Consider the following 14,685-nt stretch of genomic DNA (forward strand, 5'->3'; position numbering starts at 1 on the left):
CATGAGAACCAATCCTCAATTATTTGAAAATGCATACATAAATTAAAAAAATAAGGTTTTATAATAAATAAATGAAAAAGTACATTAAAAGACGTGCAATCTGAGATCCATTAAATAACTCCTCATGATTTTTTTTCTCAGATGGATTCATTTTCTTAAAATGTATTTTGAGGTGTCGTCTAATCTACTTCTCTTCCAATAGTCTAATAAAGGCGTAGCTTAATGCTTCTAATTCAAAAAGCAAGTTTTGTCATACATTAAAAATATTACACTCATGTTGTTTTATTTCACTAGCCTACATTTATCTGACAGCCTCACTTACTTTACAAACTACGATTTTTTCATGAAAAAATGTTTATGTTTTTTTATAATAAATTAAATGATCAAACAGTTTTTTGGAGTGTTTTTGTTTTTGTTTTTAAAGATTTGTCTGTATTGGTTACTTTTACTTATAACATTTTAAGTACACTTTCCTGACTATACTTACTTTTACTTGTAACAAAGTATTTTCACAATAGTACTCTTACGTAAGTAACGGATCTGAATACTTCTTCCACCGCTGTCGACATGTTTCTGCAACTTTGTTGCCATGTAAACGTTTTGCAACGTTTTTTTCCTGAATGCAACTTCACCTTTGACTGTCTACAACTTTATTGTTCTTTCAACAGCAGACAGCGACGAACAACCGTCTGACGCTACTGCCTTTGAAATGGCGCTGATGTAGTTCAATACGCCGTTATTTGTAGTTATTGTGCTCGTTTTGGTCGCTTCAGATTTTGATATTCTGGTCCAGTGCAAACTTCTGGACTCGGCCACTATATTTGGTCATTAAGGAGTTGATAAACAAAAATGTGGTAAAGAAAATTGTTTATAATTTACGTTGCATAATAAGGCCGCAGCTCCCCCCGATCTTGCTTAGGGATTACAACGGCTTTCGAATGCTCGGCCTGCCGCAGCCAGATTCCGGTGAGTTGCTAGCGTAAAATATCAACTAACGGGGCAAACGACGTTTCTTTGTTTAGTCCAAATTAACCAGCTGTGTTGGGTGCATGCAGAGTTTCTTTCAAGTTTCAAAGCTAAATTTATTGCACCAACTGTTTTCTTGTATAATTTGAAGTTAACATATTCACAAATGCTTAGGGTAGCTACATTGTAGCTAACACGGCTAACGTTGGCCTACTTGCTACACGTTAGTGTTTTGACAGCAATACGACATTCACGGGGCATAGCGTGTTTACAAACATTGAGCTAACGTTACAACCTGCCACTTGGCTAACGTTACTGTTAACAAGTAGTTAGCCGCAGTAAAATGTTCTTAATGTAAATTCGACAAAGGAAATAAGACAACTTTTGCTTCGCCAATTGTGTATTTGAAGAAATATGAAGTAATTGTTACAATTCCATTGTTATTGTACCGAAACAACTAGTTTGGCGACCCAGCTAACATTAGATGACTGAGCTCTCAGGTTGCAGCAGCAGCTATTGTACCTGTTAACATGAGTAGGTTTTAACGTGGTCATTTAAGATGTGAAATGTTGGATTCTGGGTGCCCATGGTCAAAGAAAACCTGGAAAAGTCATGGAATTTCACAGTCACGTTTTCCAGGCGTGAAAAAAAAAATCATGAAAAGTTTGGAAAAGCCATGGAATTTTGTCGTAATAAAATTAAGTGTTACAGTAATCATCTGGACCCATTTGTTCAGAAGTAAACTGATCGGATTTCGGCTATTGATTTGGAGCATACCTTGTCAATGGGGTGTTCATACTAAAAACAAAAAGGATTCTGAAGTCAGATTAGGTCATATAATTAATTCTTAATTTTGAACTGGATCAAACGCTCAGTATGTGTTGATCAAAACGCTTTGGTTGGATGGGGTTACCTTTGATCCCCCAAAAATCAGGACTGTCCTGATCCCAGGAGAAGGGTGGATTCAGGTAGAAAATACAATCGAACTTTTTAAATTGGTCAAATAAACATATAACTGTTCATATTTTGCACTTGAATTGTTAAACTTCTACAATGATAAAGTAGACATAAGGCTATTGATATATCCTTTCAGTACAGTAAAGTAAAAAAAAAGGGAATGTGGGGAGAAACTGAAAAATGAATGTGTTGTTAAACAAACAAAAAAGGGCAAGAAAAAATATTTTGTGAACTTGTAAAGTCATGGAGAAGTTTTGAAATGTTGTTCATGAAAATGTGCGGAACCCTGTGTGAGTGTTATGAAGCTTTTCAGCCTTTTCTCATGCCCTAACCCTATTACATTTTTTCCCCTCTCTTCTATATTCCAACAGGTTTCCAAGTGAATCCGAGTGGACATGCGTATCAGTAACAGGAATCTGGAGGAGAAGTGACAGACAACAATAACATTACCCTTATTACATATTTATTAATAAAGCATTTAGTTTTTTAAATAGTCCTTTCCACCCGAGTTATATTTGGAAATCTTAATATTAGTTGAAAGCTAATTCCCACTCGCACACACTCAGTATGGCATCAGTGCCAGTGTACTGCTTGTGTCGCCTGCCTTATGATGTGACACGCTTCATGATTGAGTGTGACATTTGTCAAGATTGGTTTCATGGAAGGTAGGTCATTTTCAGATTTAACAATGTTTTGATTATGTTTTCTGTGTGCAATAAGATTAAAATATTATGTTGTGTGCTTTATGATGTGTTGTCTTAGTCGCATGATTCCTGTGGGTATACTGTGTGTTTGAACCATTGGCTGCATACAGTCGATGGTTCGAACCCACCAGAATTTCATTCAGCTATTCTTCCTGTGCATTCCTTGTCTGATATAAGACTGTTCTCTGTGTAGCTGTGTTGGAGTAGAGGAGGACAAAGCAGCTGAGATTGACCTGTATCACTGCCCAAACTGTCAGGTCACCCATGGGCCATCAGTCAGTAAGTTACCATTCTCTAGGTGTGCCTTTCTTAATTTGTTATTATGTTATTTGTTTATTTTTGCATAGTAATGCACTTGTTGATTTTTTTTCCTCTGTTTTCTCAGTGCGCAAACGCCGTGGAGGCAATAAGCAGGCAGATGGTGGTGCTGCTGGAGCAAGAGATCCGAGTCGACCTGTTAAGACAGGCAGCCCACAGTTTGTTAGGGAGCTACGGAGCCGCACATTCCCAGGGTAAGTCCTCCTGCAAAGCAAATAGTTAAAGATGAAACCATGATTACAATTAAATTACAAACATAGGTTACTTTTTATTGTATTGTTATAGCAACAGATTGCATTATATTGTACTAGAGTTGATCTGGATGTTATTGTGCTTACCCCATGTACGGTGTACAATGATTTTTATCTGCCATCCTCAGACAGCTTCTGCTCTCTTTTTTTTTGGAATATATTTGTAAAGCATTTTTAAAAAAATATTTTCTCTCTGTCGTCACAGTCAGATCTTTATTTGTGTTTCTATGACAGTGCGGATGAAGTCTTACTAAAGCCGTCTGGGGCCCAGCTGACAGTGGAGTTTCTGGAAGAGCACTCATTCAGTGTTCCTGTCATGGTGCTGAGGCGGGATGGCCTCGGCATGACCCTTCCTCCAGCATCATTCGGCGTCAGTGATGTAGAGCACTACATTGGTAAAGTTTTTTGCTCTAACTTTGATCTGTGCTTATTCATGTAAAGCCCTTTAGGCTAATGTTGGTAGGGGACATTAAATTTGTTTTCTCAATTGTGTATGTTTTGTTCTAATTGCAGGTTCAGACAAAGAGATTGATGTGATTGATGTGTCTCGCCAATGTGACCTGAAGATGCGGTTGGGAGACTTTGTCGAATACTACAACAGCCCCAACAGAGACAGAGTGCTCAACGTCATCAGCCTGGAGTTCTCTGAGACCAGGTACACAACGACAGTCACTTTACTGAATGTGCAGCTCCTCATTATGATGCACTGTGAGGTTACTTGAGTTGAATATTACTTTTATTCTGAGAAAGAAAGAACTTCTTGTTGAAGTAAAGTTGTGTTTTTATGGATGTGATGTTTTGAATGAAGACTTGACGTTAGTATTAACTTGTTTTAGGCTCTCAAACTTGGTGGAGACTCCAAAGATTGTGAGGAAACTGTCTTGGGTGGAAAACCTCTGGCCTGAAGAGTCTGTCTTTGAACGCCCCAATGTGCAGAAGTACTGCCTGATGGGAGTTAAGGACAGCTACACAGACTTCCACATTGACTTTGGAGGCACCTCAGTATGGTACCATGTCCTCAGGGTGAGAAAAACAATTTCAGTCATGTTTAGGAAGTTTTAGTTACACTGACCACAAAAATTTTGTTTTTCTTAAAAAAAAAATCAATTGTTTTGTTTTTTTAAGAGATTGTCTCTCTATGTCTATTCAGGGCGAGAAAATCTTCTACCTAATTTCCCCCACGGCAGCCAACTTGGCACTTTTTGAGCGATGGAGTTCCTCATCTAACCAGAATGAGATGTTCTTTGGAGACCAAGTTGATATGTGTTACAAGTGTTCTGTCAAACAAGGAAACACCTTGTTCATACCAACAGGTAAGCTGCAGTGCTTCTTTTTGTTTAGTTAGTGAGAGGAAAATGATTTTAGCAGAGGTCTAGTAGTCAAATCAGTCTAATTTAAATGATGTTTATTCTTCTGTCGTTTGTTTGTCTTCCAGGGTGGATTCATGCTGTGCTGACTCCAGTGGACTGTCTGGCCTTTGGAGGAAACTTCTTGCATAGTCTCAACATTGACATGCAGCTGCGGTGAGTTTCCACAGGACTGTTTCCATTCCAAGTTTATGTAATCCTGCTGTAGCCCTTTTTGACGAAAATTATCTTTTTAATGTTATTGACCTCTAAACAACACTTGTGAACCTGACTTTTCCACTTATCTATAAAAGCAAGACCAACAGAGGGGGTGGGGGGGGGGGGGCGGTGACGGGGGGGGGGGGGGGGGGGGGGGGGGGGGGGGGGGGGGGGGGGGGGGGGGGGGGGGGGGGGGGGGGGGGGGGGCATGAAACTGAAACGTAATTTTACTTTCAAATTGTTTCAATGTAATTACGTACCAATATGGAAAATTAACCAGGAAAAAAAACACTTGGCAGATCCTTCTCTGAATTGGAGACAATTATCTCTCACAGCCCTGCACACACACATAATTCTTCCTTTGTTATAATTTGCCTGATCTTCAAGACTCTTCAGACAAACTCAAACATAAATATCCTAAAGAAAATCTAAGCCTTGAATTATTGTAGTTCTTCACTTCTCGTTCCTAAGGCTGTTGCTTAATTTCTGGTCACATCTTAATGGAGGTATTCTGCAGTTTTGTGGCAATAACTGCAAATGTCTGACTTTTTTGCTATGCTTTGTTATTTTTAGGGCATATGAAATAGAGAAGAGATTAAGCACTGCAGAAATGTTCAGCTTTCCCAACTTTGAGACCGTGTGCTGGTATGTTGGAAAACACCTTCTTGACACTTTCAGAGGTGAGGGAGTTCAATGAATTTCATAATATTCGTGTTATGTGAGCTTCTTGAATGGCCTGTGTATTGTTTATCATTTTGATATTATTACCCTGTTGCCATTCTGTCTCGCAGGTTTGAGAGAAAACCGCAGACATCCTGCCGCTTACCTGGTTCACGGAGCGAAGGCCTTGAACAATGCCTTCCGCAGCTGGACCCGTAAAGAGGTCAGCGAAATCTTATCTTACCTTACCTTTTTGTATATCATTCTTTCCTCTCATCCCTCCGTGTTTCACTACTTTGTTTATTTCTCAACTAATTGTGACATTGGCATGCTGGAATTTGTTTAATTATGCACCAGACAGCTTGAGCAATAGTGCAGCAGCAAAATTATTATTGCATTAAATCCTATTTTTATTTGATCATTACATGAAAGTATTAGATTTGAAAATGGGGTAATGCACAGGTCATTTGTAATCTCAAAAGGCAACATTCAGTTGCAACATTAAAAGAAAATTTGCCATTTTTGGAAATACATTTATTCACTTCCTAGAGAAGAGGAGGAAGATCATTACCACTCTCGTATTTGTCCCTTAATTATGAAGCTAGGGCGAGCAACTGGTTAGATTATCTGAGCACAAAGACCTCCTGTCAGCACGTCTAAAGCTCACTAATTTGTTTGTTTGTTTAATGAGTATAAAAACAACAACAACAACAGGGTATGGTTTTATGGGGTCATGTGTCTATTTCCTGCTCTGAGCAGGCAACCACCAGAGACTCGAGGAAATTACCAATCATAGCAAATAGAAATAACCTGGCATATATCCTCCTCGTAAAATAGAGAATATTTATTTCACACAATCAAGATATAATGTGTTAAGTAGTGAGCTTTAGAGGTACTGGTAGGTGGATTTTGTTATTATTTCACAGAGCCGGGCCGGCTCCAGTCATGTGCTAAACTAAGCTAACCAGCCGCAGGCTGTAGCTTGAGCAAATAGATATGAGAGTGATATTTCACTCTTTACTCTGCCAGAAAGTGAAGAAGCATATATCGCAAAATACTAAACTATTCCTTTTACATTTTTAATATAAACAAGAAAATGCAAAATTAAGAATTATGTTTTTTTGTAAAATATTGTGTGAGATGATTGATAGTTGTCTCTACACTCAGGCTATAGCAGATCACGAAGTGGAGATTCCGGAAACCATCAATACTCAGACGCTAGTGAAGGACCTGGCCAAGGAGATCCGTCTGGTTGAGGTAAATAGTAGAATAAGAAAGTTTGTGCAAAATTGTAAGCTTTATTTAAAATGTTGGAAGTGTGCATAAAGAAGTATTAGTATTACTTTTTGGGGTTTTACTGACCAGACGGTACTCTTTTTATGATAGGATATTTTCCAGCAAAACATTGGCCGCACTGGACCTCAGTTTCCTGGTTCGCCTCTCTCTAAAGCTCCGCTGACCACCTCCCAGAATTCAGGACGCCCCCCTGGAAAAAAGAAAGGACCCAAGCCCAAAGAGGTGATAGGGGGTCTAGGTCCCCCAGGAACCAAGAAGAAGAATCAGAAGGGGCTGCTGAAGGCAGAGGCAGGAGAGCTCGACCTCATTGAGATCCACACCAAACATACTCTCAAAAAATTTCAACCTGGCAAGTCCAAAACCAAGAACAAGGTACGGACATCATACGTTTGCAGACATTTGTGATAACAATAGAAATGCTTATCAAGCATCTTTTTGTGTCCAAATGCTTCATCCTCAAACTTTCTTGCAATTCTGATCTGTCTCCCTAGTTGGAGTTGCCTCTAGAGGAGTTTGAAGGGAAGCTAAATAAAAGCAAACTGAAACTTGTGCTGACCAATGGAAAAATCCAAGGGTAAGCTTTGCAGCCGTTTGGTGTGCTCCGATTAAATTTGGGATCTTATGCTCCTAGCAAAGGTTTTGGCTCTTACCTGCTGATCCTCTGGTTTTAGTAAGAAGGACGGCAGCAGTAATGGTGCAGGAAGTGCAGGGAAGTACAAACATCTTGCTGCAGAGGGATCCAGTCTGTCGGACTTTGAGTCCGAGGATGAGCTGCAGATTGATGAGACGCCTCCTCCACGACGCAAGCCTGCCGGACCCAGCAAGAAAAAGAAACTGAGCGGTGAGAATTCAGAATGCTTAAATGAATTTTGAAGCTCTTGTAGGGACATACACTCTTTAATTCCTTTACCTGCCAGTAAGAAATACTAATAACGATAATAATTAACTTTGTTTATACAGCAATTTAAAAAAAGTTACATATTTTGGGGGGAAAAACAACATTTTAGGACTGCAAGAAAATAAAATCAGATGGTTCCTACAACAAAAGTTAAAATGGAAAAAATAAAATACTCCAAAGTTATTTAAAAAAATAACAGGCAATAACATTATTGTAACATAATAACATTGTTGTCTCATATAAGGCAATTGGTCTGTTTTTTCCTTGAGCAAATCTAGCAGGAAAACACTTGAGTCTATTTCGAACGATATAAAGGGTATATTAGATATCATATACATGATCTAATGATGATAAATGACAATATGCAGCCCATGCTTCTACATATTTGTCATTTGTGTCTAAATAGAGCGCGAGAGAGACAATCGCACACAGACACATAAGCAAACAGCGACTAAGCTCTGCATGTGATTAAAACATAGCAGAAAAGCTGCATCACTTGCTGACTGGCGCAGAGAAATGCGCTTCTGATGTAAACGGCCAGGCGACTGCTGAGGGGCAGCTGTGCGACAATTGACATAACGGGGCGATTCCGCTTCCAGTTTGAACATGGCGTTTGGGGAAACGAAGAGAATTGTTTCTGATTTGAATTCATTTTGCTGCAGAATGTTTTGAGACATCCAGCTCTTTATTGCTGACAGACACAAGATATTAACTGCTGACTACTTCACTGGCTTTTAAAACAACATAAATTTGCATGTCATCTATATAATAAAGGTACTGAATATTGTATTTATGCATATGTCCGCTGGCAGCATGTATAAACAGAAAAATGTGTCATATAGTTTAGTAGCATGGTTTCAAAACCACCTTGCTTCTGTAACATCACTGTGTTCAAATGTAACCTCAGGTCTTCCCAGGAAGCTGCCCAGAGCCAAACCCTGCTCTGACCCCAATCGCATCAGGGAGCCAGGAGAGGTAGACTTTGACATTGAGGTGAGATTATCATGGACACACCAATCAGATATTCAGTAGCCAGTTCTGAATACCATCTTTATATGTCAGTGTTAGTCAATAAATGAATTCACTTCTCACGTGCCACTGCAGGATACAGCTGTAACAATTTCATAACCATAACTGCATTATGGTTATGTGTTCAGCCTCATTATGTCTCGTACCATTTTATTTCGTACCAAACGGACCAGGCTACTTCCAAGTTTAGCATCTAGCTGATCACAGCTCGTTACAAATTATGCTACATTGATGTGTTGTGTCTTCTGTCCCACTGAATAAAAAGGTTGGCCTAATTAATCAGTGTTTAAAAGCAGAAATGTAACAGAAAATAAAGAGTATATACACTTTTCTCCCTATCAGTTTCTTAAGTATGCCATGCATAATTCATTTCTCACCAGAACTTTATTATGAATGCACTGGTTCAATAGTAACAATAGCATGTTTGTGTGTGTGGCTTCAGGAGGATTACACCACAGATGAAGAGGCACTAGCCGCCCACGGTGTGAAGGGTGGCGCAGGGGGCATTCTGGACTTATTGAAGGCCAGCAAGCAAGTGGCGGGCTTGGACTCTGCAGCACTCAGGTTAGATCTCCTGGATCACAAGATAGATTTTTTTTGTAAAATGTAATTAACAGTCAAAGTCAGGAAGAGTCTGTTCTTTTTGAATGAATGTATTTGAATAGGTATATTTAATGTCATGATGTTTGAGGCTATCAGTACTTAATAACTTAATTATATAGCACCTTTATATACAGAGTTCACAAAGTGCTTTGACAAACAAAGCAAATCAGGGCAAGAAATTCCAGAGGCAATAAAACAAAAGCCAGACAATAATGCCGGACAAAGGCCAGACAAGAATTAAGGAAGAATTAAACGAGATTAGAGGCAGAAACATTTTAGAAAACTACAATAACAAAATACTACTACCACTAGTACTACTACTACTAATAATAGTAACAACAATCAGCAGGATCAAAACAGAATTGAAAGATAAATGAATACACGACATTAAATAAAGGCAAGTCTATAAAAATGGGTTTTAAGAAGTGCTTTTAAAGAAGTCACTGATTCTGCAAGCCTTTTCTCCTCAGACTTCCTGAGCTTTGGATAACCGTGAATAGAGCAATAGTTTAAGACGCACGTGGGAATAAATGTCTCACTGTGTTGTTGCAAAAATCCAATAACCTTTGAAACTCGCATTGTTCACATATTTGCAATGGCTCTGACACTACGCTATGTTTAGGAGGTTATTTTTGAGATGATGAGTGATTGCTCAACTCTGTCCCTCTCTCAGTGAGGAAGCCCCGGCCTCTCCCAGTACTCGTGATGCCATACAGGGAATGCTGTCCATGGCCAATCCCCCTTCCTCGTCCTCCTCTTCCTCCTCTTCATCTCCCCTATCCATTTCTGGAGGCCTGACTGAGGGATTAGGGGTGGTCAAGGAAAAGGGTGGCAGGCCTGTATGGGTGACTGGAGGAGTCAAAAAGACAAAAAGTCCTGAGAAGAAACCCGTCATCCAGCGGCCTGGGAAACGGCCAATTAAACGGCCAGCCCGTCACCTTAGTGACGAAGACAGTCCAGATGAGCAAGAGACTCTGGGAACCTGTTTTAAAGATTCAGACTATGGTGAGCACTCAGTAACGACTCCCAGCTGCTGATCTACAAATCAAAGCCAGTCCCAGCACTAACACTTTTATTGATCAAGCCAATGTTAAATCATGGTAATCACTTTTTTGTTCAAGTTTACCCGTCCTTGGAGTCTGATGAGGAGGACCACGCTAACAAGGCTAAGATGAAGCGGAAGAAAAACTGGGATGACACACCTTGGAGCCCAAAAGGTACCTTGCTCACAACAAATTGATTTGCTGTTACGCTCTCTGTTGTTTGTAATTTGTCATTTTTGCATTGAAGAAGGGACAATATACATTAATTACACATTTAAATAAATGTGAATGCACTGGAGTTGGCTGGGGAGCTAGTTTTCATCGGTAGTCCCTTGCCTGATGTTTATAGGTATCCTAAAGTAATTTTTAAAAAATTCAATATGAAGATACAATATGCACAGTGGTTGAGACAAACAACATTAAGATAAAAAGGCATACAATATAGTTAAACATGCAGATGTTTAGAATATACAAAACAAATTTGACAATATAAGCAGATAAAATCCAAATAACAGATGATGCAGGTACAGTGTGAGTACAGCCATTTTAAAATGACGTAAATTAGCCTAGCATCAGTGCTGACGTTGTTGTTTCTTAATAAACCATTTCTTAACATTACATTTAAATGAATGAAATGATGGCAACGGGGTAGTGTTCATTAATGCTCTGAAGAAGAAAAAAAACAGCCTGGCTAAATGCAGTTTTCCTGAGTGGGATTGTGCTGTTCCTTCTAGCTGCACCTCTTGTAAATCTGTTCACTATCTAGTTATTTTTGTATTTAGCAGGTTATACTTCTTGAGAATGTGGCAATGATAAAAACTTAACGGCTTCTCGTATTAAGATCTCTTAATAATTTATTTTCATCTATAGCCCGGGTGATGCCCACGCTTCCCAAGCAGGATCGACCAGCCAGGGAAGGGGCTAGAGTCGCATCTGTAGAAACTGGTCTTGCAGCAGCTGCTGCCAAGCTGGCACAACAAGTGAGTTGGGAAACAGATCTTATTGATCTATGAAGTATGTGCCCAGTGAATAATGTGGAGTAGAGGCACCTGTCAAAAAAAGATATTTACTTGTTCCTTTTTTTTTTGATAATGAACCAGGAGCAGCAAAAGCCTGCTAAGAGGAAGTACACCAAAAAGCAGCGTCCTCCAGCTCCCGTCGCCCCGCCTCCTCCTGTTCAGACTGAGCCAGCTCCCCCCTCGCCACCACCTGCTCCGGAGTCGGCAGTAGACTTCAGTCCAGACAGGAGGATGGATTACTACTCTGCTAGTCTGTTGGATCATGAATACACAGCAGGACCAGGACCTTTTGGCCCTGGAGGGCCCAGAGGCAGCGGAGCCATGGCCCCTGGTGTATTCCTCACTTCACGCCGGCCTTCACTTTCTCCGCAGAACAGCAGCTCTCACTCCGGTGCGTCCCCTGCAGGCTCAGCCAGCCAGGGCACAACAGGAGTGGGTCAAGGTAAGCATGAACATAAAGGTAGAAGGTAGAGTTATCTGTCATTTTTTAAACAAAGTTTATTACATAAATTACGTTTGTCCTTGATCCCGCTACATATTTGGAGCTGAAGGATGAATTGATTAAAATCAGCAGCTGCTATGAAGAGTCCATCCAGTTAGTTGGGCATGCTGCTGCCGATGGCATTCCTGCAATTCATGTTTTGAATTTGCATCTCGCTTGTGTCCTTATGGCTCTCAACAAGGTCCGTCCATCCAGTGCAATAGCTTGATCCGGGATGTCAGGGGTTAAAACATCAACAGCATAATGTCGTATCTCTGTGATGACATAATTTGTAATATATTTTCTCCTTTTCCTTTTAATGTAGGGAAACGTCCAAAGAAAGGACTTGCAACAGCAAAACAGAGACTTGGAAAAATTCTGAAAATTCACCGCAACGGCAAACTTCTCTTGTGAGAAATGTTGGAAATGTGGCTGAAGACTTTTAAGTGGGGATGAAGAATAAAGCTTTTGTGAAAGTAGGAAGGAAATAGAGTTAGCGATTTATATTTTGTACTCCAGATAAATTTTGTGTACTGTTTTCACCTGTTATTGAACCTCACTTTCTCTTGTCTGACACCAATGACTCTGCCCAGCAATTGCAGCCTGTTTTGGCGCTCCATTTATCCATACGGTATTTTTAGAGGCACATCTGTGACTTTAAACAAATTGTAAGTAACTCTTTAATGATCGCGGATCATTTGCATTGGCAGTGGGGAATTGTGACACATTTCAACATGACAGGTGGACATTGATTTAAGTAGCTAGATTAACTAGCAAAATAAATTGACAAAACCCAGTAGTTTATGTTATTTTTAGTGGCTCTACTTATGCAATGACATTATGCTGTCCATCCTAATTTTTAAAAGGGAAAGAAAAACATTTTCTAGTCAGGTAAAATGTAATGTCTGTATAGCCCTCACACACAAACACAGTCATGCAGTTGTAGTTTTGTATTTAGCATTTTGTACCTCATAAAACACATTCTTCTGTGGTATGATGATTACAGGATACCAATGCGCACACACAATAAACAATTTTGCAAAAATCCAGTGCATGCACATGGTCAGCACCCAGAGGGCCACATGTATTCATTCTTTTTGAGGAATTTGTCACTGATGTTTTTTGTAACTCATTATCATCCATATACTGTAGCTCTAAACGTAAAATACAAAGTGCTCAACTGATGCCAAGTGGAACATAAACGTTTTATTTATTCTCATCATATTTATTTAACAAGGCAGCATTTTGCCATCTCTTAGCCTGTTTTAACGTGTTTTTACCACCTTGTCTTCTCGGTCCTCACTTTAATTATTTTCAACCACTTAATACCTGTACAAAAATTGTGTCCATCGCTCTGTAAGATTTCTTTTTTTTTTTTTTTACAATTTATGTTGTCATTGTAAATATTTGTAATATTTTGTAATTTATATAGCTTCATTGGAAGAGCAGAAAAATATTATGAGATGAAGAGACTAGTTTCCTGCAAGTTAATTTGGGCCCCACGTTTTGGCAGCATTGTCGGGCCAGATCTAAAAATGTGCTTTTTCTCCACAGAATGTACTAGTTGTCAAATGTATATTTAATTGTGTAAAAACATTGTGAAGGTGCAGGACATTAATTGATATGTAAATATATGTTGTAATTTAAGTTCTTTTATAGTTCAAAAACTTTTAAATCTTTCTTAACATAACTTGTACATGATACATTGCTGTATTTTGAAAAAACGGAAATAGTTCTTTTTTTTTTTATATTTGTACGTAGTAATTGTCATGCTTAGTTTGCCATGTTGTCTTGTCAGTGTAATATTGGAAATGTTCTGGAAAAAAAATTTGACCTTGTTTAATTTCATCCATTTAGTTTTCTATTAATTATTGTTGATATTCACTTTTGTGTTGGTGTGTACTGTGTGTTTTAAACATGATGTGTTTAAATACGACCTCAAACAGATAAAATATACCTTGGGCAAAATTTTGTTTTTCATTGAATTTATTTTAGGACCATAAAATCACCAGAAGTGTGATTTGCTGTCCAAATGAATGTTTTTCTGCCTACTATGGTCAACTCAAAAACGTTTTCATTGCAGTCACTGAGGTGGGATTCAGGCAACTATTGGAACATTGAAAAGTCATACTTAAGACACAACAAATAATATTGTGTTGTATTAAACACATCAACACTTTACAATGAATTTAAAGTACATTTATATGTTAAGATGCATTAGATATTACATTTGAATGATTAGTGGTGATTACAGCTTTTCTCAGGTTTTTTTTGTTGTACAGTTATTTTCACATTTTAACATTATTTCCATCGCTCAGCTTTCTGCATCCAAATACATTTGTAATAAAAAATGTCCGGTCTTTATTACCTAATTGTCAGTGAGTTTGAATACACTTTCATAATAAACTGAATTAAAAAATATTTTTCATAAGAACTCTGCTGCGTGCTTTCGTGTGCACATCCTCACTTTAATATTAATATATATAAAAATTTGAAAATAAACTGTACAAAAAAAAAACCTGAGAAAAGCTGTAATCACCACTAATCATTCAAATGTAATATCTAATGCATCAGAAAACAAAACTTAATGAATAAATAATGAAAAGTAATACAAAATCAAAATATTACCTTTCAGTTGATGTGAAAAATGTTCAAAAATATAGTTCATTGTAACTGCATTTTTGTTTTTAAGGACTCTTACTTTGGTGCCATATTGTTTAAATTATGTTAAAAAAAAAAAAAAGAAAAAGGGTCCCAGTCTAGTCTGGAGTCTGCCTATCTCTTGTGGATATTGTATTTTCCCAAAAGTAAAAATAATTGCTTGAAAAATATGTCTTTCTCTATCTCCTGGCTTTCAAAATACCTTTTTAAAAAAAGTCTTTATCTTGCACTTGA

General features: G+C 38.4%; 1 protein-coding gene across 1 annotated transcript; it reads left to right on the forward strand.

The window, feature by feature from the left end:
- Positions 1-690: 690 nt before the first annotated feature.
- On the forward strand, positions 691-14,221 carry phf8 (PHD finger protein 8). Its single transcript, XM_042491726.1, has 22 exons — positions 691-966; positions 2,295-2,588; positions 2,821-2,906; positions 3,013-3,139; positions 3,431-3,591; positions 3,710-3,851; positions 4,033-4,219; positions 4,347-4,509; positions 4,632-4,719; positions 5,335-5,441; positions 5,553-5,644; positions 6,589-6,678; positions 6,808-7,089; positions 7,209-7,291; positions 7,389-7,558; positions 8,523-8,608; positions 9,087-9,208; positions 9,921-10,252; positions 10,369-10,464; positions 11,161-11,270; positions 11,391-11,751; positions 12,116-14,221. The coding sequence occupies exons 2-22, from the start codon at positions 2,491-2,493 to the stop codon at positions 12,202-12,204; spliced, it is 3,072 nt and encodes a 1,023-aa protein (XP_042347660.1). The 5' UTR covers positions 691-966; positions 2,295-2,490; the 3' UTR covers positions 12,205-14,221.
- Positions 14,222-14,685: the final 464 nt, after the last annotated feature.

Source organism: Plectropomus leopardus, chromosome 8 (assembly GCF_008729295.1).
Source record: "Plectropomus leopardus isolate mb chromosome 8, YSFRI_Pleo_2.0, whole genome shotgun sequence".
In the NCBI taxonomy this organism is placed as follows: Eukaryota; Metazoa; Chordata; class Actinopteri; order Perciformes; family Serranidae; genus Plectropomus; species Plectropomus leopardus.

Bases quoted from the DNA above. Each gene is read 5' to 3' on its own strand.
- phf8 (XM_042491726.1), top strand. From the start codon at position 2,491: ATGGCATCAGTGCCAGTGTACTGCTTGTGTCGCCTGCCTTATGATGTG. The intron at 5,442-5,552 runs GTGAGGGAGTTC...TCTGTCTCGCAG, and splicing joins CCTTCTTGACACTTTCAGAG to GTTTGAGAGAAAACCGCAGA. The intron at 7,559-8,522 runs GTGAGAATTCAG...ATGTAACCTCAG, and splicing joins CAAGAAAAAGAAACTGAGCG to GTCTTCCCAGGAAGCTGCCC.